Raw genomic sequence first — 19,320 nt, forward strand, 5'->3', positions numbered from 1 at the left:
CTGCTGAAAGCATAGTCATGTATCCTGGTAGTATTGTTCCAAATTATACTTGTGTCTTTATCTGTAATACTTGGTTCCACCCAATTCGTTTGTTATGTACTCAAACATAAGTACTGTCACATTCTGTCCCTGTCTTGTGTATACACCCCTGAATTGTCATGTTAGGTGTAATATCCAAGGTCTGGTTGACAAGTATTTTGATCCAAAAAGAGGTGTGCAATGTCTTGTTGACTCGATGCCTTACTGGAGCCTATGGAGAGACATTGGGAATGGGGTGTAGCTATAAAAAGCCTTATTAGGAGTTTACTTAGTGGGAAGGTATGCTCAGAGAGGCATGAAGCTCTCTCCAGAGTGAGATACAAGGCAGTGCTCTGTGCCCTGGAAGGTGCCTGGGGAGGCTTTTGAACCATAGCAAAGAGAAGGTTACGGGCTCCGTATGTACCTGCATGTGCTATCTCTGCTTGTGACCACTATTTCTAAAGTTAGAAATCTCCATGGATTAAAATCAAGAGAGACCAAAGCTCTGCAACATGCCTTATTTGTGGGTTTTGCCTCTTGCTGAGCTTCTTTTATTCTTTACTCTCCTTTTGTAAGTTAGAGAAATATTTGCTGTCTGTCAAGCACTTTGTGCCATTACTGATGGTTCTACTTGTTACCTGCATTGCCCCCCCTCATCTAAACCTTACATGTATTCATTCCAGTACCACAATACTGAGTTCAGGTGAAGACAGCTTATTTTCTTTTGGTATTAGAACAAAGACGCTGAAGACTTTCTTTTTGGAATCTGGCTATAATCCAACCAGCTCAGGAAAGAACCAGTGCCAGAGCTAATCTTCTCCAGTGCCCAGTAATTTGGGTAAATCCATGTCCAATTTCCCGAGAATATCAAAATAAAACAATTTATCTTGACCCTTGAGCAAATCCTTCACTTACATTTGTTGTGCCAGGAACACAAAAGGAGCTCTCCATGCACCTCTTCCCCAGCTTACTTTGTCTGTTGTTTGTGTTATTCATCAGTAAGCAAGTAGCAGTCACCCCTAAATAAAGACAGAAGTTTTGGGATCAGGTAATTTCTTTGAGTTAGCTTGATTAATTTGCTTGTTTATGTGACCTGTCTTGGTTGTGCTGTGTGAAATTACATGGGAGTTTGTGTGTTTTTCTTTAAAACTAAAAACCATTATAGAAGATACTGAATTTGGTATCAGAGGAGTTATGTCCTTGATTCCTCCAAAAGTAAAAGGGATGTTTAGGAGCTCTGTTCCTTAGATAAAGGAACAGATGTTTTTTGATTAGGTCTTTAGAAGTACTCTGATCTGATCTTAAGAGTCTGGTTACTGGCCTCTAGTTCTGCACCTGTGCCTTTCCTATAGCAAACAGAGGGAAAAGCATCTGTCATCTGGAGACCTGCATATTCTGATGATGTCTCTTAAATGACTATATTCAATATTGGGCTAAAATACTGCAGAGTTCTGTGGCACTCTCTTTTGTTGAATCCCTTTTCTCTGATCCCACTCCACGGCAGAAACCGGAGCCAAACAGTCAGTTCTGAAACCAGCGTGGATGAAAGTGGAGTGTTTGAAAGTCTGAAGGCTGAAGCTTCCTCACCACAACAGCTGTTCTCAGGCCTGGCAGGTATCCCGTCGGGCACCATCACAGCCACACCGTTCCAGTCAGGTTTGGTTCTGGGCTCCTCAGCAGGAGGTGGGGAAGTGTTCATTCAGATGCCAGCCCCCCGGGAGGAAGGGACCAGTCGTACTGAAGGAGCCCCGTTTCACCACCGGCAGTCGTCCCATCACTTCCACCACGGCCACCACCGGGGTTCTTCTCTGCTGCACATGGCAGGAGGGGACCGCCATGGGCACACTGAGGAGGGCAGTGAGGAACAGGCTGGGACTCCAGCCCCAGCTCTGTCAGAATTAAAAGCTGTGATCGGTTGGCTGCAGAAGGGTCTTCCCTTCATCTTGATCCTCCTGGCTAAAGTTTGTTTCCAGCACAAGCTTGGTAAGCATCTCTCCTTTCTGAATTGTAAGTGTATTAGAGGGAGGTTAGGAAGCTTTATCATACTGTGGTGTCTGATACACATGACAGTGTCTAGAAGTAGTCATACTCAAATGCATGGCTTAATGCATTTGATAAAGTCACCCTACTTTCAGTTCAAGCTGTTTTCCTCTGTTTCAGTCCCATCTGTTTCCTATCCTGACCTGTGGGAGATCGGTTCTGTTCCTTCTCCTAATCAATCCTTAACATTGTAGGGGCTGAGGATGTTACCAAAGCTTCTCCCTCAGACCTCTCTTGGAGAGGAAAGAGGAAAGCTTACATGAATGACTAGCAAAGGCTTCTGTGTACCACAGAAGGGCTCAGAGGGATGAGACACTTGTATAGCTGGAAGGATGATACCTGGGTATTTCAGCCCCACATTGGTCATGTAGAAGCTATTAATCTAATCCTCCTCTTACTATGAAATTGTGTGTGACATGTCTGAGGATCCTTACTCATTCTGGGAGTAGTATGCTGAGATTATTATCCCAGGGAATTTTAGTCCACTTACTGGTCTGCCAGTATTCCCAAAAACAGGTGTGATTCATGCCTGCAACATCTTGCTCTGGTATCCTACATGGTTTTGATAGTGAGCCCTGTCCTCCATGATCTGCTGAACTGCTGTTGTGGTACTGTCAGCTAGTTGAGTTCTGGTTGCACAACTTGCAGCATGTCTGTTCTCCTTCAGCACTGAACCTGAGGTTAGGACCCAGTGCCTGCATTGGACTGGGAGGCAGATGCTCACTGCAGCAGCTACACATTCATTTAGCTTAAATTTGGAACTTCATCTAGTCCAGACTGCCCTGCTTTAGTCACCTGTATGTTTTAATTCCCACTGCATCCAGAATATCACTCAGTAAATTTCTGTCTGAGCTTGAGGTGCTGACCTCAGGTGGCCCAGGGCTGAGGAGCCCCCTGCCCAGCCTGGTCTGCCTTGTCTCTCCCTGCAGGGATCGCCGTGTGCATCGGCATGGCCAGCACCTTCGCCTATGCCAACTCCACACTCCGAGAGCAGGTTGCTCTGAAGGTGAGCACAGCATCTTACTCTTTTACATTCCCAAGCAACTTTGCTCTTTGTACACAAAGCTCTGGAGCCCCCACAGGAGGTCACAAAGATGATCCAAGGGCTGGAGCAGCTCTGCTTTGGAGCCAGGCTGGGAGAGTTGGGGTGTTCAGCCTGGAGAAGAGAAGGCTCCAGGGAGACCTGAGAGCAGCTTCCAGTGCCTGAAGGGGCTCCAGGAAAGCTGGGGAGGTGCTTGGGACACAGGCTTGTAGCAAAATGACAAGGGGTAATGGATGAAAACTGGCAAAGGGGAGATTTAGATTAGACATTAGGAGAAATTCTTTGCTGTGAGGATGGTGAGAGCCTGGCCCAGGTTGCCCAGATAAGCTGTGGCTGCCCCATCTCTGGCAGTGTTGAAGGGCAGGTTGGATGGGGCTTGGAGCAACCTGGGCTGGTGGGAGGTGTCCCTGCCCATGCAGGGGGTTGGGACTAGATGGTCTTTAAGGTCCCTTCCAACCCAAACCAGTCAAAGATTCTATGAAAACAATGTCTATGTTGAACCTTCTTTTGCAATGTAGGGGTGAATGTAGATACAGGATACAGGTCTGTCAGAACAAGTATGTCATACCTTCATCCTCACTTCCTCCTCCTACTTCTCCCCACTGGTGCTCTCCCACAGGTTTCATCCTGCTCTTGTGTGAAAGTGTGGTGTAATAAAGCCCAGAGAGGAAAAGTCAGGGATATTGTAACTGCTTCCCACTCTGCTGCTGACTGGCAGTGAATCTTCAAGCACTTCTCTGTGCCTTAATTTCCCATTATGTACATGCTGAAACCTACTTCACTAGCTAATTGTGAGATTTATTATATTAGCATTTAGATAATGTTTTGAGGTGTTCAGCAGCAGGACTTTGTAGATGTATTGCTTGTTAGTATCTTTATAATGCTCTGTTGATGATATGCTTAGAATATAAAGAAACCAGCAAATCTTTTCAGGTCTATGATCTTCAGTGTCAGCAAAGCACTTCAACAGCACTAAAAGCACAAGACTAGAATTGGGCACAAGTGGATACTTCTGTCTACCAGTAGCAGTGGAATAAATATGATACAGTGCTGAATGAATTGCACAATTATGTAATAGATTGCTGTTGCCTTGCACTTTGCACCTCTGTCTTTCCAGCAGTGTGCCCCTTAATCTGCCTGCTCTAAATCTCAACCTAACATCCCTAGCTGTTAAATAGCTACAAAGAGCTATTTTCTTAATAAATCAGCTCACAAGAAAAATGCTAGATTTTTTTTCTCCCAGGAGTAAAATTTACTCTCCAAAATTACACTGGATTGAGACCCAGGACAAGATCTTCTGCCATCCAGCTTCTGTCTATAATGTTCCATATCTTTTGAAATGTAAAATTTGCAGTTCTTTTGACCTTTCATTATTTCTTCAACCAAAAATGAATGACCTGCAACTTCCATGCATTCAGATAACATCCATACATGCTGCATGTCCTGATGGCTTATGTTCTATTTGATTTAGCTAAGCCTTCTTTTGGTGCGTTTGGATCTATTTGTGGAACACTACTTCAATGAAGTGTCACCCAAGCAGGTGACAGCTCAGAATTATGGTACACTATATAGGACTCTTTTTTTTTTTTTTCTAATCTGTTTGTCAAACAGCATTTTAAATATCAGGAGAATTTAGAAGTCCCAAAAAAGATCCCAGGTTTTGAAATCGTGTTCTGCAGTCAGGCTGTCATTTTCACCAGTGTATTTTCATTAATTTCCCTGAAGTTGCTTTAACTGAAAGGGCTAGGTGAGTGAGAGCCACTTCTGCTTGGGTTTATATATGTCTTTACCTAGCAGCTGAGTCTTAGTCCTATGTGAATAAACTAATTACTGAACACTTAGTTGCATATTTGTGTTCCTGGAGTTGGTCTTGGATCTTTTAACAGCTGAACGCTCAGTACAAGCCTTGAGACTTTTATCTTTGCTTCTCTTTCTTGCTCAGGAGAAGAGATCAGTGTTGGTTGTCTTGTGGATCCTGGCCTTTCTTGCTGCAAACACCTTGTACTTGCTTTACACATTCAGTTCTCAGCAGCTGTACAACAGGTGGGTAAAATATACATTGTACATGATGAAAGCAGGTGAGAAAAAGAGGGAAGCCCACTTTTCCCCACACTTTGAGAATATCTGCTGTCTTTGTTACGTCTGTGTAATACCTTTCAGTGGAAAAGAATGTGTGCATTGCTCCTACCAGTTGACTGTGCTATAAATGACATAACCAGGGCCAGGCTGTGATGGTACACCCCAGTGCTGCTGCTTGAAACATGGACCCTTGCCATTTTCTTATGTAATCAAAGCAGGATGGATATTTTTGTGTAGATGAACTTCTGAATTTTCATTTTGACCACTGTGACTGAACATAAAGAGCAGGTGTTGGAAGCAGATAAGAAACTGACCCACTGATTTTCCTCTTTCTGTAATGTTTTCTTTACTTTTCAGTCCATCTAGCTTTGAGTCTATTTAAAGGAGGTAAGCTGGAGATGAAATAGTGTTTTACTTCAGTGTCCTCAGGGTTTGGAGGCATTTGGATCTGAGGTAATTAAGGTAGCCTCCACTCTGGAATTCTGACTGGAGGGGTTCTCAAATACACAAAAGTTAGTACCCATGGATTTGGTTTAATAATATGCCTGCTTATTTTAAAGCAGGGATTAAATGACAGATAGGAAGCAAAGATACAGAACTTAACCACGGGGGTGTTAGAAGAGTAAATAGGAAGAAATGGAGCAATGTGAAACCTAGTTACTTGATAAATTATTTTTTATATTAATAGCTAAAACCATATGAATTATCTTCCCAATTAAGATTTTATTTGTCCCACTGAAGGGGATTTAGAACTTCAGACTAAACATAAAGTATGTGCAGCATGCATCAGTTGTGTTATGGCTCTTGGGTATGTTTTTTCTGTCATTTATTTCAGTGCTTCCCTCCTTCCCTGTGTATGCAGTGGAAAATGCAAAGGTCTGCCCTCAACCCTGGCATCCTTCAGAATTGCCCTTAACATACTCAGGTCTGATGACTGGAAAGCTGTGTATGTAGATGCTTTTAGAAGGGGAGAGACATAAGAAGGCTTGAGTGTGTGGGCCCGAGCAAAATATAGCAAGCCATGAGGAACTCTGTGTAGGGCTGAGAGGGAGTGGAGGAGCAGAAACAGGCATGGCAGAAGGGAGTAGAAGCATCAAGAAGAAATTTGTTTGCACCACAAGGAAATTGTCCCCCAAAAGAGGTGGTTTAAGGTGAAAAGCATGAGTAGGACTAGTTTAAAATGAAGGGTAGATTAGCTAAAATAAAAGGGTTTCAGCACATTGGGGCCATCCTACACACTGTTTAGGGTGTGGGTTATTAACAGCGAGCAGCTGAACTGGGCAACAGCTTCACTGACAAACCCTGTTCCTGTGTGTGTTGTAGTGGTGCCTGATGTGTCATGCTTGGGCTAGGGTCTCACCTGCTGTGTGAGGACCTGTGACCATTCATGAAGCAGGCCTGTGAAATTAGAAATAGCTGTTTTGGTTTTGTTTCTTTCTGGCTTATTTTTCATTTCCTGTTTTATTTACTTTTTGCTTGTTTCTAGTGCATGAATAGTAGTAAAGTCTCTGATTCTGTTTCTGTTTTTAGGATTTAATTTTACCTGTTGTGCTGTGCCCATGTTGTGAGTATTTTAAATCCATGTTCAGGCTTTTCATTCTGGGTTGGTTATTTCACTTGTGCTTGCTTTTTTTTTTTTTTTCTCCCTTAACTTTTTGTTTTCTACCATGAGGATTTAGTAGGTAAATATCCTGAAGAGGAATCCTGGTTTTTCAGTCTGAGTAGGGTCCAGTCTTCATTGCTGCTTAGATCAGTAGCTCCTCCCATTGTTCTGCTGTCCTGGACTCCCCTTCTTTAAAGAGTGAAGTTCAGCCCAGTCAGTAATGCTATGTAAGGGGCAGTACCTTTTGGATCTTTGGTTCAGGTAAGAGCAGCTAATGAACACAGCCCAGCTCTTGGTGTGCTTCAGTCAGTGACAGGCCACTGTCAGAGCATGACACACCTGAAGTTCTGATCTTTCTGCCAGGTCTAATACAGTCACCTTTGTTACCAGTTTGTTTCACATGCACAAGTAGCTCTAGACTGCTGCCCCTGTGGTAGCCCTGCCTGTGACAAGCCAGGCTCAGAGGAGGTAGTGGTCTTGGCTTGGCCGTGACTTCCCCAAAGAATCATAACTACTGAGGAATTGGACTTCAAAGGATAAGCCTTTACAATCAGGTCTGATAGGGCAAGCCTGGGAACTAAAGTCACTATAATTAGACCAAAGACTCTTTTACAGTGTGGATTGCAGGTTATGGGGATTGCAGTCCTTCCAAAACAGATTTTTGTACATGTTTATGGCCTGATTTCTGATAGTGGACAAACCTGCTGACCACAGTAGAAATGGGCAAGAACAAAGTCACGAAGCCCAGAGGAGCCATGGGACTAATTTGCATGTCATATTCCTATTGCCCTTGAGAACTTCACTGAAGTTTAGTGAAGTTCCTAGGCTCTCAAGTCAGCAGTTGGAGTGGCTGGTAACAAGAAACTGAAGTGAGGTTCTCCTCAGCGGTATCTGAGCCTTGTTGTCCTGCCTTTCAGCCTTATATTCCTGAAACCGAACCTGGAGAGGCTGGACTTCTTCGACCTGATGTGGATTGTAGGGATTGCAGACTTCATACTCAAGTACTTCACCATTGCCTTGAAATGCTTGATTGTTGCCCTGCCTAAGATCATCCTAGCTGTCAAGTCCAAGGTAAGAGTATCTGTATACAGGTGTTTGTCTTTGATAATCTGATGCCTTTACAATAGGTTTGCAGCCTGAAATCGGGGTGAAAGAATAAATATATAATCCCTGTTAAAACTTCAGCAGAAAGTCACCAGAATAGTAAGTTTTGGTTTTTGAGACAGACCTGAGCAAGGGTTTGGTAATGCCAGCAAGTCCAGAGAGAAAGAAAGGTAAGCATGGCTTGAGAAGGAATAGGTACAAGCGTAGAGATAAATGTTTTTCTGGCTGACTTTGTTCCAAGTCTTATTTACTGAGTAATCTCTGTAAATACATATTTCTGTGGCACAAATCTCTTAATTTAATGGAGAGAAATGGCAAGTACTTGTCTTTTTAGCTTTCCACTTGAGACAAAGTACTAAGACTATTAAATTGAAGCTAGTGATGCCACAAAAGACAGCACCAGTTCTAACCATGGGTGAAGAAATATTTTAACAGTTAACATACCTAAATGTTTATAAAATCACATGTAGACTAGGCCAAACTTTTGCCACTCTCTCATTACATTATGTCTTGAAATACTTGGTATGTTTTTTTTAGTCTTAGAGGAGGCCCCTTCCTCCACTTAGTAGTGTCTCCATTTCAGTGGCAACTCTAGCAATGTGTATTATTTGCATTTGGTAAAGAAACTTCCTAGCACTATGTGGATGCAAGATGCTATCAGTAATAAAAAAAATCTCAGGCAGGGCACCTAAGAGGATATCTAAACTGGGAATAGTTTTACTTACAAATGACATGGGTGGCAGGGGAGTTAAGCAGTTTGTTCCTGCACAGCAGGGCTATTTGAGATGGTTATTAATTTATTTCTGGCAATTGTCCAGCTTGTTTTTTTACCCCATTATTATTATTATTTTATTTTGGGAGATTAATGTGCTAGGTCAGAGCATAATCCAGCCTGGGGAGGGACGCAAAAGTGATGTGAATAGTCTTCCCAAGATAAATTGCAGTGTTGGAAAAGGTTCACAGCCTTTGCTTGCCTGTCTGAGAGCTATCCCAAGTACTCATTAATCCTTGTCTGGAGAGAAGAAAGAGAGGGGGTCTCTATTTGCAGCTACAGTGGGAGGCTGGTAAGATCACATCTGTCAAGGGCCTATAATGACTCAGAGCACAGATGCTTCATTTTTAATACCTTTTTCTGGATAGCAGTATTTCTCACTTTTTAAAGTCCCTTTTTGTCTTAGGATGTTGTTGATGGCCTCACTGTCCCTTGACATCTGAGACTGCTGTTACCTACCACTATGGATCTGGATTTGTTTTTATCCAACTCTCCACACCACATCCAGTGAGCCAACCAGGGATGAGATCTGGTGTCACAAATTAAGCAAGATCAAACTGGGATGGGAGAGCTCCAAGAGAACCCCAGGATGCCATAGAAATTGTAATTGGTAACCAGGTTGCTGAGCTCTTTTCTTGAGCCTGCTGACCCACCTTACTTCTCCAGGCCAGCTTAACGCTACACATCTTAGTTTTCAGGAAAGTTTTTTAAATACAAGTTTTTTTCAGAGTTGGAATGATTCCACTGCACTTTAGGCACACAAACTTCAACTCAATTCTTATCAAGTTATTTGCTATCTTAATATTTACCTGAAACAAAGTTACTCTCTTCCTGCCTGTAGGCTTATAGTAGTGTTGCTGCTTGAAGCCTAGCTTGGAATGTGTGACCTTCTGGGTGGGTGTCCAGCAAGCTGCTGGAGAAATAGAAATTTAATTCAGAGTAGAGCTAGGCTTTTTCAAAATATGTACACTGATATGAGAATTTTCCTGTCAATATAACTAGTCAGACAGGAGCCTGAAGTGGAGGTTGCTGCAGTCAGGGACAGAGTTCAGCACAGCTGTGGATGGGTAGAGGTATTTAAACTTGAGCTCCCTCACAGTACCTTCTTGCTGGCAGTCAACAAGAGCCAACAGAACTTGCCCATGGATGACCTGTCAGGGACTTTGATCATTCTGCTCACAACCTCTGAGCAGGCCCTTCAGATTTTCCTCATTTATGAAGTTCAAAGGCACTTTCAAAGCTAGTCTGGCTTTTCATGCTGCTTCTTGAGATTCTGGTCTTCTCTGAGTGCTGTGTGGTTTTCACTGACTCCTGCGTAGCCTTTCTAGCACAAGGCACCTCCTCTGGATGTCCTTTCAAGTCTCTTACCGCTCCGTATGCCTTGTGATGGGAGCAAGATCAGATTATTTTCTTCTGCACAAAGTCTTCATATCTCCCCTCAGTCCTCTCTAGACTGATCACCAGCAATTTGAGTCTTTTCTCAGAGATCCTTCATTCCAGATCTTATGCGCTTCTGGACTATCTTCAGTACCCCTGTTTTCCTGCCCATTTCTCCAGTCTGTCAAGATGAGATTGGATAATAATCCTTTCCAGAGGGTTTACAGCCTTTCCCAGTTGAATGTCAGCTACACATCTGGTAAGCCTACTTTGTTCCATCGGGATCTCTGCTGAAAATAGTGAATGGTACTAATCTCTGCTTAGCTCAGGTGCACCTTTTCATTTTTACATTGAACAAAGGAAAAATTTGGGCTAGAGCATTCAGTTCTCCCAAGCTAAGGTATCTGGGTCATGTATTCCTAGCATGGCCCCATCACAGGAAGGGCAGCATTTGGTCTGAGATGACATCAAGAACCATCTTGGATTTATAGCATCAGTTCATGCTTTAATAACTGAGAAAAGGCAAACAAAAATGGAAGGGCAGAAAAAGAGGTTTGCTTTGCAATCTGAACAGAGAACAGCAAATGTGATGAGTGCTTGAAGTGTGAAGACTGCTAGATTATGCAGGTACAAGCAGCCAGTTATTCTAGCTTGAATACCTTACAGAGGGAATAACTCTGCAAGCAGCCCCTCCAAAGAATGAGGGAAGACTGAACATTAGTGAAAATAATCCCAGATTCCAAATCAGCCCAGAAAACAAAAGTGCCAAGAGTGGCTTATGAGACTTCAGTGAGGCTGGAAGGCAGGGAAAGAAGAGCTTAGGAATAGAAGAGCAAAGCAGAAAACAGAAGGCAACCCCAACACCAGACTCCAATCTTACACCTCTGCAATCAGTGGGAGGTTGTGGCAGAAGGAGCATACCTGTGGCTAAAGATAACACTTCCTCCCCCAGGAGCTGAGGGGCACATCAAGCTGAGTACAAGTTTTAATAGCAGCTGGGCTCATCATTTCTTGGGAAGGGGGGCTTGGCTCCCACCCTGCATGCTGAAGGCTCTCCATTAAAAAAGGCAAATAAGATCATTTGGTTCAATATAAAATGAATTAAAGTAAATTAAACTGCAGGAGCCATGTGGCCTGCAGAGGCATCCATTGTTGTACAGATATAAATGGCAGCTTTTCATTTTCACTGCTAAGGAACAACAGCTTGGGGGGAGTGGAATTAAAAATAAGGAAATAAATAATAAAAAGAGACAGTTGCCAAAGATTTCGTTTAGGAAATCCCAGGTGCCTGCAAGTCTCCCATCCCCTCTTCATGCTGTTGTCAGCAATCTAAGCTGATATCCTGAAGGATAGAGTGAAGCATGAGGGGGAGGAGGGAGAAAGAAAACCAAACCCAAACAACTAAGAAACTGGTCTTCTAGGTTCTTTTATATCTATATTATATCCCTATCTCTGTAGGGGAGAAATATACCAAGGACACTTTTCCAGCAATCTTAATGTCTGGTACACAAGAAAGGCTCTGGGTAAGAAATTTCTTTGCATGCTCAGAACAGAGGTGCAGCCCAGTTACAAGGGGCTCCCTTTCCAGAAGACTGGAAATTCAAAAGGAAAGCACCAGCATTTATTTGTTGAAAATATAGTATTAAGTTACTATTGAATCAATACTTGTAACTATTCTTTCAGTCTGAGGCTAGTAAGGCTTGATTTTGGGTAGTTCCAGTGCTCTTCCATGTTTGTCTGATGGAGCACAAGTATGTCCACTTGGTTATCATGTCACCAAGTGCTCCTGTCTCTGAGCACAGCCACTGTACAGCTACTGAAAGGAAAGAAAGCACTTATCTCATAATGATTAGAGTTGTTCTACGACCTGCCTCCATCTTGTGTCAGAGCTCAGCTCCAGGGAGATCCCATGGTCTAAAATCCTAGTGCCCAGCCTTTCTCCCCAGGTAGACTGACCCTTCCTCCATCACAGGACTAGTTGCACAAAGGACTTGCATGTGCAGAAGTTCTGTGCACCTTGAGCACCAAGCTGTTCATGCACTTGGCATTTGTGTGGAACAGAATCCATCCTGCATCAGGGGAAGGAGGAGAAGCTGGAGCAGTTTGCAGCTGCCAAAGCCTCTACCAGAAGGCTCACATTAGGAGTGAAAGCACCAGAGGGAAGGTGTGTTAATTGTGATGGCAACAGGCCTTGTAATGTCCCTGCAGCTTCTTTCATCACAGAACCAGGTATTTATCAGTCATTTAACAGGACATTTGTGCATTTCATTTTGTCCTAAGAAAAACAGTGTCTTGGAGCATTCAAGTCTTCTAGATGTTGATCAAAAAATATGGAAGCATTAAAATAAACACTGGGAACAGATACATAGATGATATATTACAGAAAAATATCTAGGTAAAGATCTTCCTGTTCCCAATCTGTGCTCTTGTACTGTGTGATATGCAATTTTATCCTATTCTTCTCTATTAGCATGGCTAAAGTGGTGTTTCCAGAGAGGTGATAACCTATCCCACTGTTACCCTCTCCTGGATGATCTTGGCTGTTCTTCAGGGAACACATTCAGATGTAGATCAATTCTTCTTGAACAACAATCTGAGCTTTGATCCTCTAGAGCCACAGGAACTACATGATGGTTCTGCAAAAATTCATCCCTGTTGCAGCCTGGGACAGATGAGGTGTCCCAGAGCCAGAAGTGTGGGATTTGTTCAAGAAAAGACTAAATAAAATATAAAACTAGGTACTGAGGGACTGGGACTCTTCTGTCCCTCTCCTTAACACGCTTGGAAAGTCACTGCTACTAAACTTTTTAAAGGAATCATTGCTTTTAGAAGCTTTCCAAGTTTAACTTTCCAGTTTAAGATATCAAAGATGTGACTTCCAGAAGTGCTGTGCTAACTAAAAATCTCATTCTGCTCTCTAGTCTCACCTTGGAATTATACTCAGTCTCACATGGATTTTCACCAGCATCCTCTCTGCCACAACCCTATTCACTGCTCCTACCCAACACATTTATATTGGCAATATGACCTGAAATCTCAGCAGAGCCTCCTGTCCTCTGATCCAAATTGTCAGCAGGTCTCCAAAGTTGTTTTTTTTTTTTTTCTAGCATCTTCCTGTTTCAGAATATGTCCTAATGCTGCTGGCGACAGAACAAGTGAGACTTGGAACTTCCTTTGAGTGCTAATCACAACTTACAGTTGCCTCATTGCAACTTCTCTCACTTCTTGCATCCCGTTTTAATTCCACTGTGTAAAACCTTAGCATGCCTGTTTCCTGCTGTGGAGACACACATGCACACTTATGCAGAGCCTTATGTCAGAAGAGGCTACAATTCAGTGCTTGGTGAGGCTTTGTGGGAGTCAGCATTGCTTCTCCAGCTGTAATTTGCCTTCCTTGGTATGTATATGTTGTGATTCAATTTTTAATTAGGTGATTCCATGTTATTTTTCTGTAAGACTTCTTCCATCCATCACCAGTGTATCATGTGCCCCAAGGATGAAGCAAAGTGAGGTACAGAAAGAAGCTGTTGTAGGCACTGGAAAATGCATAAAGAACAAAGACACCACTGGAAGAAGAATGTTCTACAAGTTGAAGTCGAATGCTGCACTGGAGAATTAAATTCCATCCTTTTCTTTGCCAAATAATTCCTATGTGATTCTAAAAAAGCCAAGTACAGCTGCAAACTGAAGTCAGTGGTTTAGCTTTTAATGGTAATGTGATCTATACAATTAAGTGCTTTATAGAAAGTCTGATTTCAGACATTTCAGCCTGGACACCAAAACAACCTTACCTTTTATCTTTCTATGTCTCAAGTTTTCATTTAGAAAATGCAAAGAATAGCTGTCCCTTATGACATCCAGCAGTGTGAAAACAAGGGGTTTGAAAAGAAAAGCTTTTACTCTACTGGTGATGTAATAAAAAACCTGAAGAAATTTCAGTCATTTTCTACTCTGAGCAGAGCTCAAATAGCCTGAAATGATAGGATGCAGATCTGCCATCAAGTAATGAGAGTATAACAAAACAGTAAAGTCACAGGCTTAAGGAGTAGCACCCAATAAGCACCACTCATTTTTTTACCCTATGAAAATATAGTATGGGTTCATGTGATTACAGACTGTGTAATACTGCATGTACAGAGGGGAAAATGGCAATTGTATGAAAATCCTGAATTCTGCTCTTCCAAAATAATAGATTTAAAATACAAAAATGATCTTCCCCTGTGTTAAAGGAGGGAGAGGACAATGGAGGGTTATACTTGAGTCATTACCTCAGCTTTTAACAAAGCCTTCTGGAAAGAAAAAAGGATTCAAAGTTTCACCATGTGGTATCACAAGATTCATGAGCTGAGTTGCTATAATTAGATCCACAGCACAGTCCTCTGCCACTTGTGCTAATGAAGTGTTTGATAACAGTGGTAGTAGACTGTCAGCTTTCATAGTGACACAGCCTCTGCAGAGGAACCAGGATAAGCACTCTACTACTTGTGCTTTAGTCAGGTTTCACCTATGGCAAGGGCTTGACTCTTTTCTGATTCTACCCTAACCAGAAGCTATCATTCCTGGTAACACTGCACTTAACCTCTGCAGCCCAGCAAGGTGACATGCTTGCTCTGGAGGGCTGGCTCCTGCCTAGTGCAGTCATGCACTGGGGCTGGGCACAGGCTCACCCAAAATAGCTTTTGCTGATCTTTGAGAGCAGTTCAAGCTCTATAGTGTATTCAAGAGAAAATTCCCAGATTTACATGGATTTGTATGAAATAGGAAAAGTCACCTAACAAGAGGCAGGCCTTGCCTTATTTGAAGCTATTGTTCCAAGTCAGATGCACAGGAGAAATAACTGTATTTGTGCTTAATCTAGCACACAGTTTTTCCTAACCTCAATGAGAAATTCTGAAATGCTTCAGCTGAAGTTTTCAGACAAAGTTCAGCTCAAGACAAAGATTGTCTTTGAAAGCTTCAGCCTATATAGCCAAGATAGAACAAACCCTGAAAAGCAGCAGACAGAAAGATATATTGACTGTGTTTACAAGTGATGGATGCCACCTGCAATGAGTTACTGCTATTAGAAGGCTAAATTTTGCTGCTGAAATTGTAGGGAACAACTCTCTTTCTGAGCTTTTGGCTCAGAAGGAAGCCTCCATTTCTGCTGCAGCCCTTTGTAGAATTACTTCTGATTTTCTAGGCTCTTTTCCTAGTTTAAAATAGGACTGGTGTGTTGCACTGAGGACCAAGATGCCTGATAAGCCTTACATTTCTGTAAGCACTTGCTGTAGAACTAGTTCTTTTAAATGATGCTCTGCTGTCCTTGCAGTGCTTCCCTCCTCCTAGCTGTAATCACTCTGAGCTTACAAACAAGTCAAGTGAGTGGTGTTCACGGGCTGGTTGGAGAAATGCATCCCTTTAAAACTGAACTGCACTCTTGTGAGGGTGTTCACAAGTATCTAACTGCTAAGATAGCCTGCTGCCCTGCAGTTACCATTGAAAATTGAAGATCTGCATTAAGGACTTAGAGAAGATTTGTAAATGCTGGAGATGTTGTGGTTAGAAAATAGAAATTTGCCTCTTGCTGCATGTTCATTTTAGAGCCACTCTCTGCCACCCCACTTCCACACCCTCCAGGGCTGCCTGTGACCCATCTTTCTTTACAGCTTGCTGTGGGCTTTAGTATTTTTAGTGCCTCAAAAACTTCTATGGAAGAATTTCAGCTTTGATGCCCCAAGTGCTGCATCCAGAAGTGCCATCTGATGCAATGAGAAAGCAAGCAGTGACCTGTCCCAGCCCAGCCTGCTGGGGAAGCACAGCTAAATGAAAGGAGTGTGAGCCTGGTGGGAGGAACAAGTCAGAGAAAGCAAACAGTTTGCTGCCTTTAGCTTGCTGGTAGCTTTCATCAGAGCTGGCTGGGGGGGAGGAGGTGGAGAGCTGCCTGTGTGAAGGGAAGGAAGTGACAGCATAGTCATTAGCAGCCTGCGACCCTCTGTCACTGGGTCCCCTGAAATGAACGATGATCGTATCGAAGCAAGAGGCTGGATAGAGACCTCTGTGCTAATTTAATAAATTGCTTGCATTTAGAACCCAGATTGTTGCTGTTACATTTTTGCTATGTGATGCCACCTGGGATTAACGAGGAGGCAGCAATGGGGGGGAGGAAGAAAGCAGCCCAGGTCTGCTAGCAACCGCTGGTGTGAGCTCACTCCTGCTCCCAGGGGGATATGAGATCATGAGAATGCCAGAGCTCTCCCAAGGATTCGATTTGTTCAGTGCAGCAGGATGGCCTGCCAGTGATCTCATCCCTGAGACCCCAGGGAAGTGCACGAGCTGCTGCCGGCCTGCTGGACTGCAGAGGCTTAATCCCCACTCCAAATCTCACCAATTAACGACTGACCTGCAATGACATCACTGATGACAAAGCGAGCTGGGACAGCACAGCAAAATTCCAGGGGAATTTCCCCTTCTCCACCATCTTATCAAATAAAGGAATTTTGACATGTCAAAAACAAACCTTTCAGTCCAGATAATGTCAGGGCAGATTAAGCAGAGTTCTGGGCTCACAGCTTGCCCTGACCTACTGCCCTTTCACCAGTTCTCCCTTTTAAACTGTGTAGGACAGAACATAAACAGGTCCTCATTAAGGGTGGGGGCCACTTAATTAGTTAGTCTTATTTAGCCAGCTTCTTAGCCCCAGTCTTAGGTGTTTTAAAATAGAAATTATGTAGTATGAAAAAAAAATCTATTTCAGTTGTTGCACCTCATGGTTGTAGTAAGCCAGGAAGAGTTTGTTACATTGCTTGTGTCCTTCAAGGAAGGAAAGCTTTCTAACTGGAGTAAACACCAGATGGCAAGGACAGCTTTGGTGAAGATTTACAAAGGATGTTGCCCATTCTTTGAGTCTCTTTTGAGAGAGAAAAGCATTTCGACCAGCATGCTTGTCCCTTCCCCCCTTTCCTTCCTTAAGGTCCTCAGGAAGATTTGATGTCTGAGTTTAAAATGCCTTGAGGGGATTTTTTCAGAGCCAGTCTTTTTAGCTGTGTACTGTACAAGAACAAATACACCTGAGTGGAAGGGGCAGGATGCTGGTAAATAAGTAATTAATTTGATTCTTTGGAATAAACTAGAAAGTTGTCAGTAAGACCCAGGTCACCTTACATTTAAATCTGTGCCCTCAGAAGGGGGTATAGGATCCAAGAGACTTACCTTGCATTCCTTTTCTCATTATTAATAATGTCTACAATTTACATCATATCCCTGTAAGTCTTAACCTCTGCTGCTGGGGTTCTGTATCACTGTAGTGATGCTATAAGGTGTACATCCATAACCTGCTCTGGAAGTTTAAGAGTTAAAAGTGTAGAATAGCTGGAGAAATGGCAGAGGAACATAAGGAAGCAATGAAGTGATAGTTTTCCTTTCTAGGCACCAAGTCAGGTGTCTGCAAAGAAACCTGCATCTCATGGATACTGGTCTGTGCACCATTGAACAGTGCATAGTGAGACAGGGAACACAGGTTCCTGTAAGCACCTGTTCAGTGCTGCTCTTTTGACTTCCTGGCGGTGATCATGTCTCACTTGTTTTGCAGGGAAAGTTTTACCTGGTGATTGAGGAGCTGAGCCAGCTGTTCCGCTCCCTTGTCCCCATCCAGCTGTGGTATAAGTACATCGTGGGAGATGATCCATCCAGCAGCTACTTCCTAGGTGGGATCCTAATCATCCTGTACAGCCTCTGCAAGGCAAGTACCACCTCAGTGACCTCTATGGGAGCTGCAGCAAGAGCAGAGAAATAAGCACAGCTAAGGGGAGCAAATACACCTTTTAGATTGTTCCTGTCACTTCCCAGGAAGGGAGCTGCAGCAGCTGGGGACACCAGGTGCTTTAGTTGCTGAAAGCATTTTGTTTCACCAGTATGTGGGCAGTGGTGAGCTAGAGGAAGATCTGTGGCTGCTCATGAAGTATTGCATCAGACTTATGAGTCACTGCTGCTTTCTAATACCCTTCTGTGAAGGCTAGAGGAGAATGGGAGGGGAGCCTTGGGGGACGAGTCCTGGAAGAGATGTTAGCTGTATCCAGACTTCTAGATGCAACATTGAAAGGAAGGTTGCAGACAGTTACATGTTTCTCTCTAAGCATTCCTCTCTCTTTCAGGGCAGGGCAGGTACTCTGTCACTCACAGTGCTGGATGCAGCAGGGAGAGAGGGTCATACAAGATCACTCTACCTGCCTAGATAGAACACATAGTTCTGGCCCCATTGTAGATCCTGATCTGGCTGATACAAGTCCCATATCTCAGCAATAGACAAGAAAAACAAATGTTTCCTCAAAAATAAAAATGTTAAGAGCACAAGATCTGCCTGTACAATTGTAAATAAATAGTTGTGACGTATTCAGAGGAGCCCCAAACATGAGGTCTAGAAACTGCAGAATTTCTAGCTGTGTGGATTGAACCCTGCCCAGGGGCAGGGCAGTAGCAGAAGCAAATGGTGCTACACCTGTATTATCTGTCCTCTGAGAGGGGCCAGGTGAGGCAGGCTCACTGCAGCCCTGCTGCTTGTCTCTGCTTAGGAAAATGGCTGTGGCTTTACAGAGTAGAACTTAAAGAGCTTTTGTAGGCAAGAAGACAGAAGTTGTAGGAATAGAAGCGACAACCACAAACAACAAACATGCCAGAATAGAAGGCACATGAGCCCCCTGTAGCTCTCTGCACACCCATCCATTCTCTCAGCTGTTTCCTGTTCTTTGCTGTGGGAGAGGACTGTTGTCACTTTAAAGGTGTCTTTGTTTGAAGCCCTCCTAGACAGCAGCTTCCAACCCTCCCATGCCCTTCTGGCTTGTGAGGTCAGGCATGCAAATGACAGGGACAGATTTCAAGTGATCTTTCTGGTGCCCCCTCTTGCAAAAGTTACTCAGCACCCAGAGAAGAGATTCTTACCTGCAGTTCCACGTGCTGTTTCTTACATCTGGAGAAGCAGGGGAGCCCTTCTGCTCTATCAAGGAGGAGGACATGGGGGCAAACACAAAAACACAGCTGGCAGGGCAAGGGCCTCACCAGCCAGGACCCAGCCCCACAGTTCCAAAACAGGGCAAGTAGAGCATGCCTAGAGATGATGGCCAGGTTCAAAAAGTCAAGATCTTCAGGTTTTGAGGCAGGTCCAAGGTAAAGCCAGAACATCAATCCACAGGTCAGGAGACAGCTAGAGACAGCCACAGTCCAGCAATTGCAGGGCACAGCACTAGTAATGAGACAGGCTCAAGGTGAGGGTGGGAAGTCACACCACATGCCAGAGTATCCAGAAGATCT

The 19,320-nt window shown here is 43.5% G+C and overlaps 1 protein-coding gene across 1 annotated transcript in view; it reads left to right on the plus strand.

The window, feature by feature from the left end:
* RNFT2 (ring finger protein, transmembrane 2) overlaps positions 1-19,320 on the plus strand; it is a 26,192-nt gene that overhangs the window by 1,493 nt on the left and 5,379 nt on the right. Inside the window, exons 2-6 of the mRNA XM_009995674.1 lie at positions 1,523-2,001; positions 2,988-3,064; positions 5,043-5,143; positions 7,700-7,853; positions 17,606-17,755. Coding sequence (XP_009993976.1) covers positions 1,523-2,001; positions 2,988-3,064; positions 5,043-5,143; positions 7,700-7,853; positions 17,606-17,755 — 961 coding nt within the window. The remainder of the gene's footprint in view (positions 1-1,522; positions 2,002-2,987; positions 3,065-5,042; positions 5,144-7,699; positions 7,854-17,605; positions 17,756-19,320) is intronic.

The sequence above is a fragment of the Chaetura pelagica genome, unplaced genomic scaffold (genome assembly GCF_000747805.2).
Source record: "Chaetura pelagica isolate M959 unplaced genomic scaffold, ChaPel_1.0 scaffold254, whole genome shotgun sequence".
In the NCBI taxonomy this organism is placed as follows: domain Eukaryota; kingdom Metazoa; phylum Chordata; class Aves; order Apodiformes; family Apodidae; genus Chaetura; species Chaetura pelagica.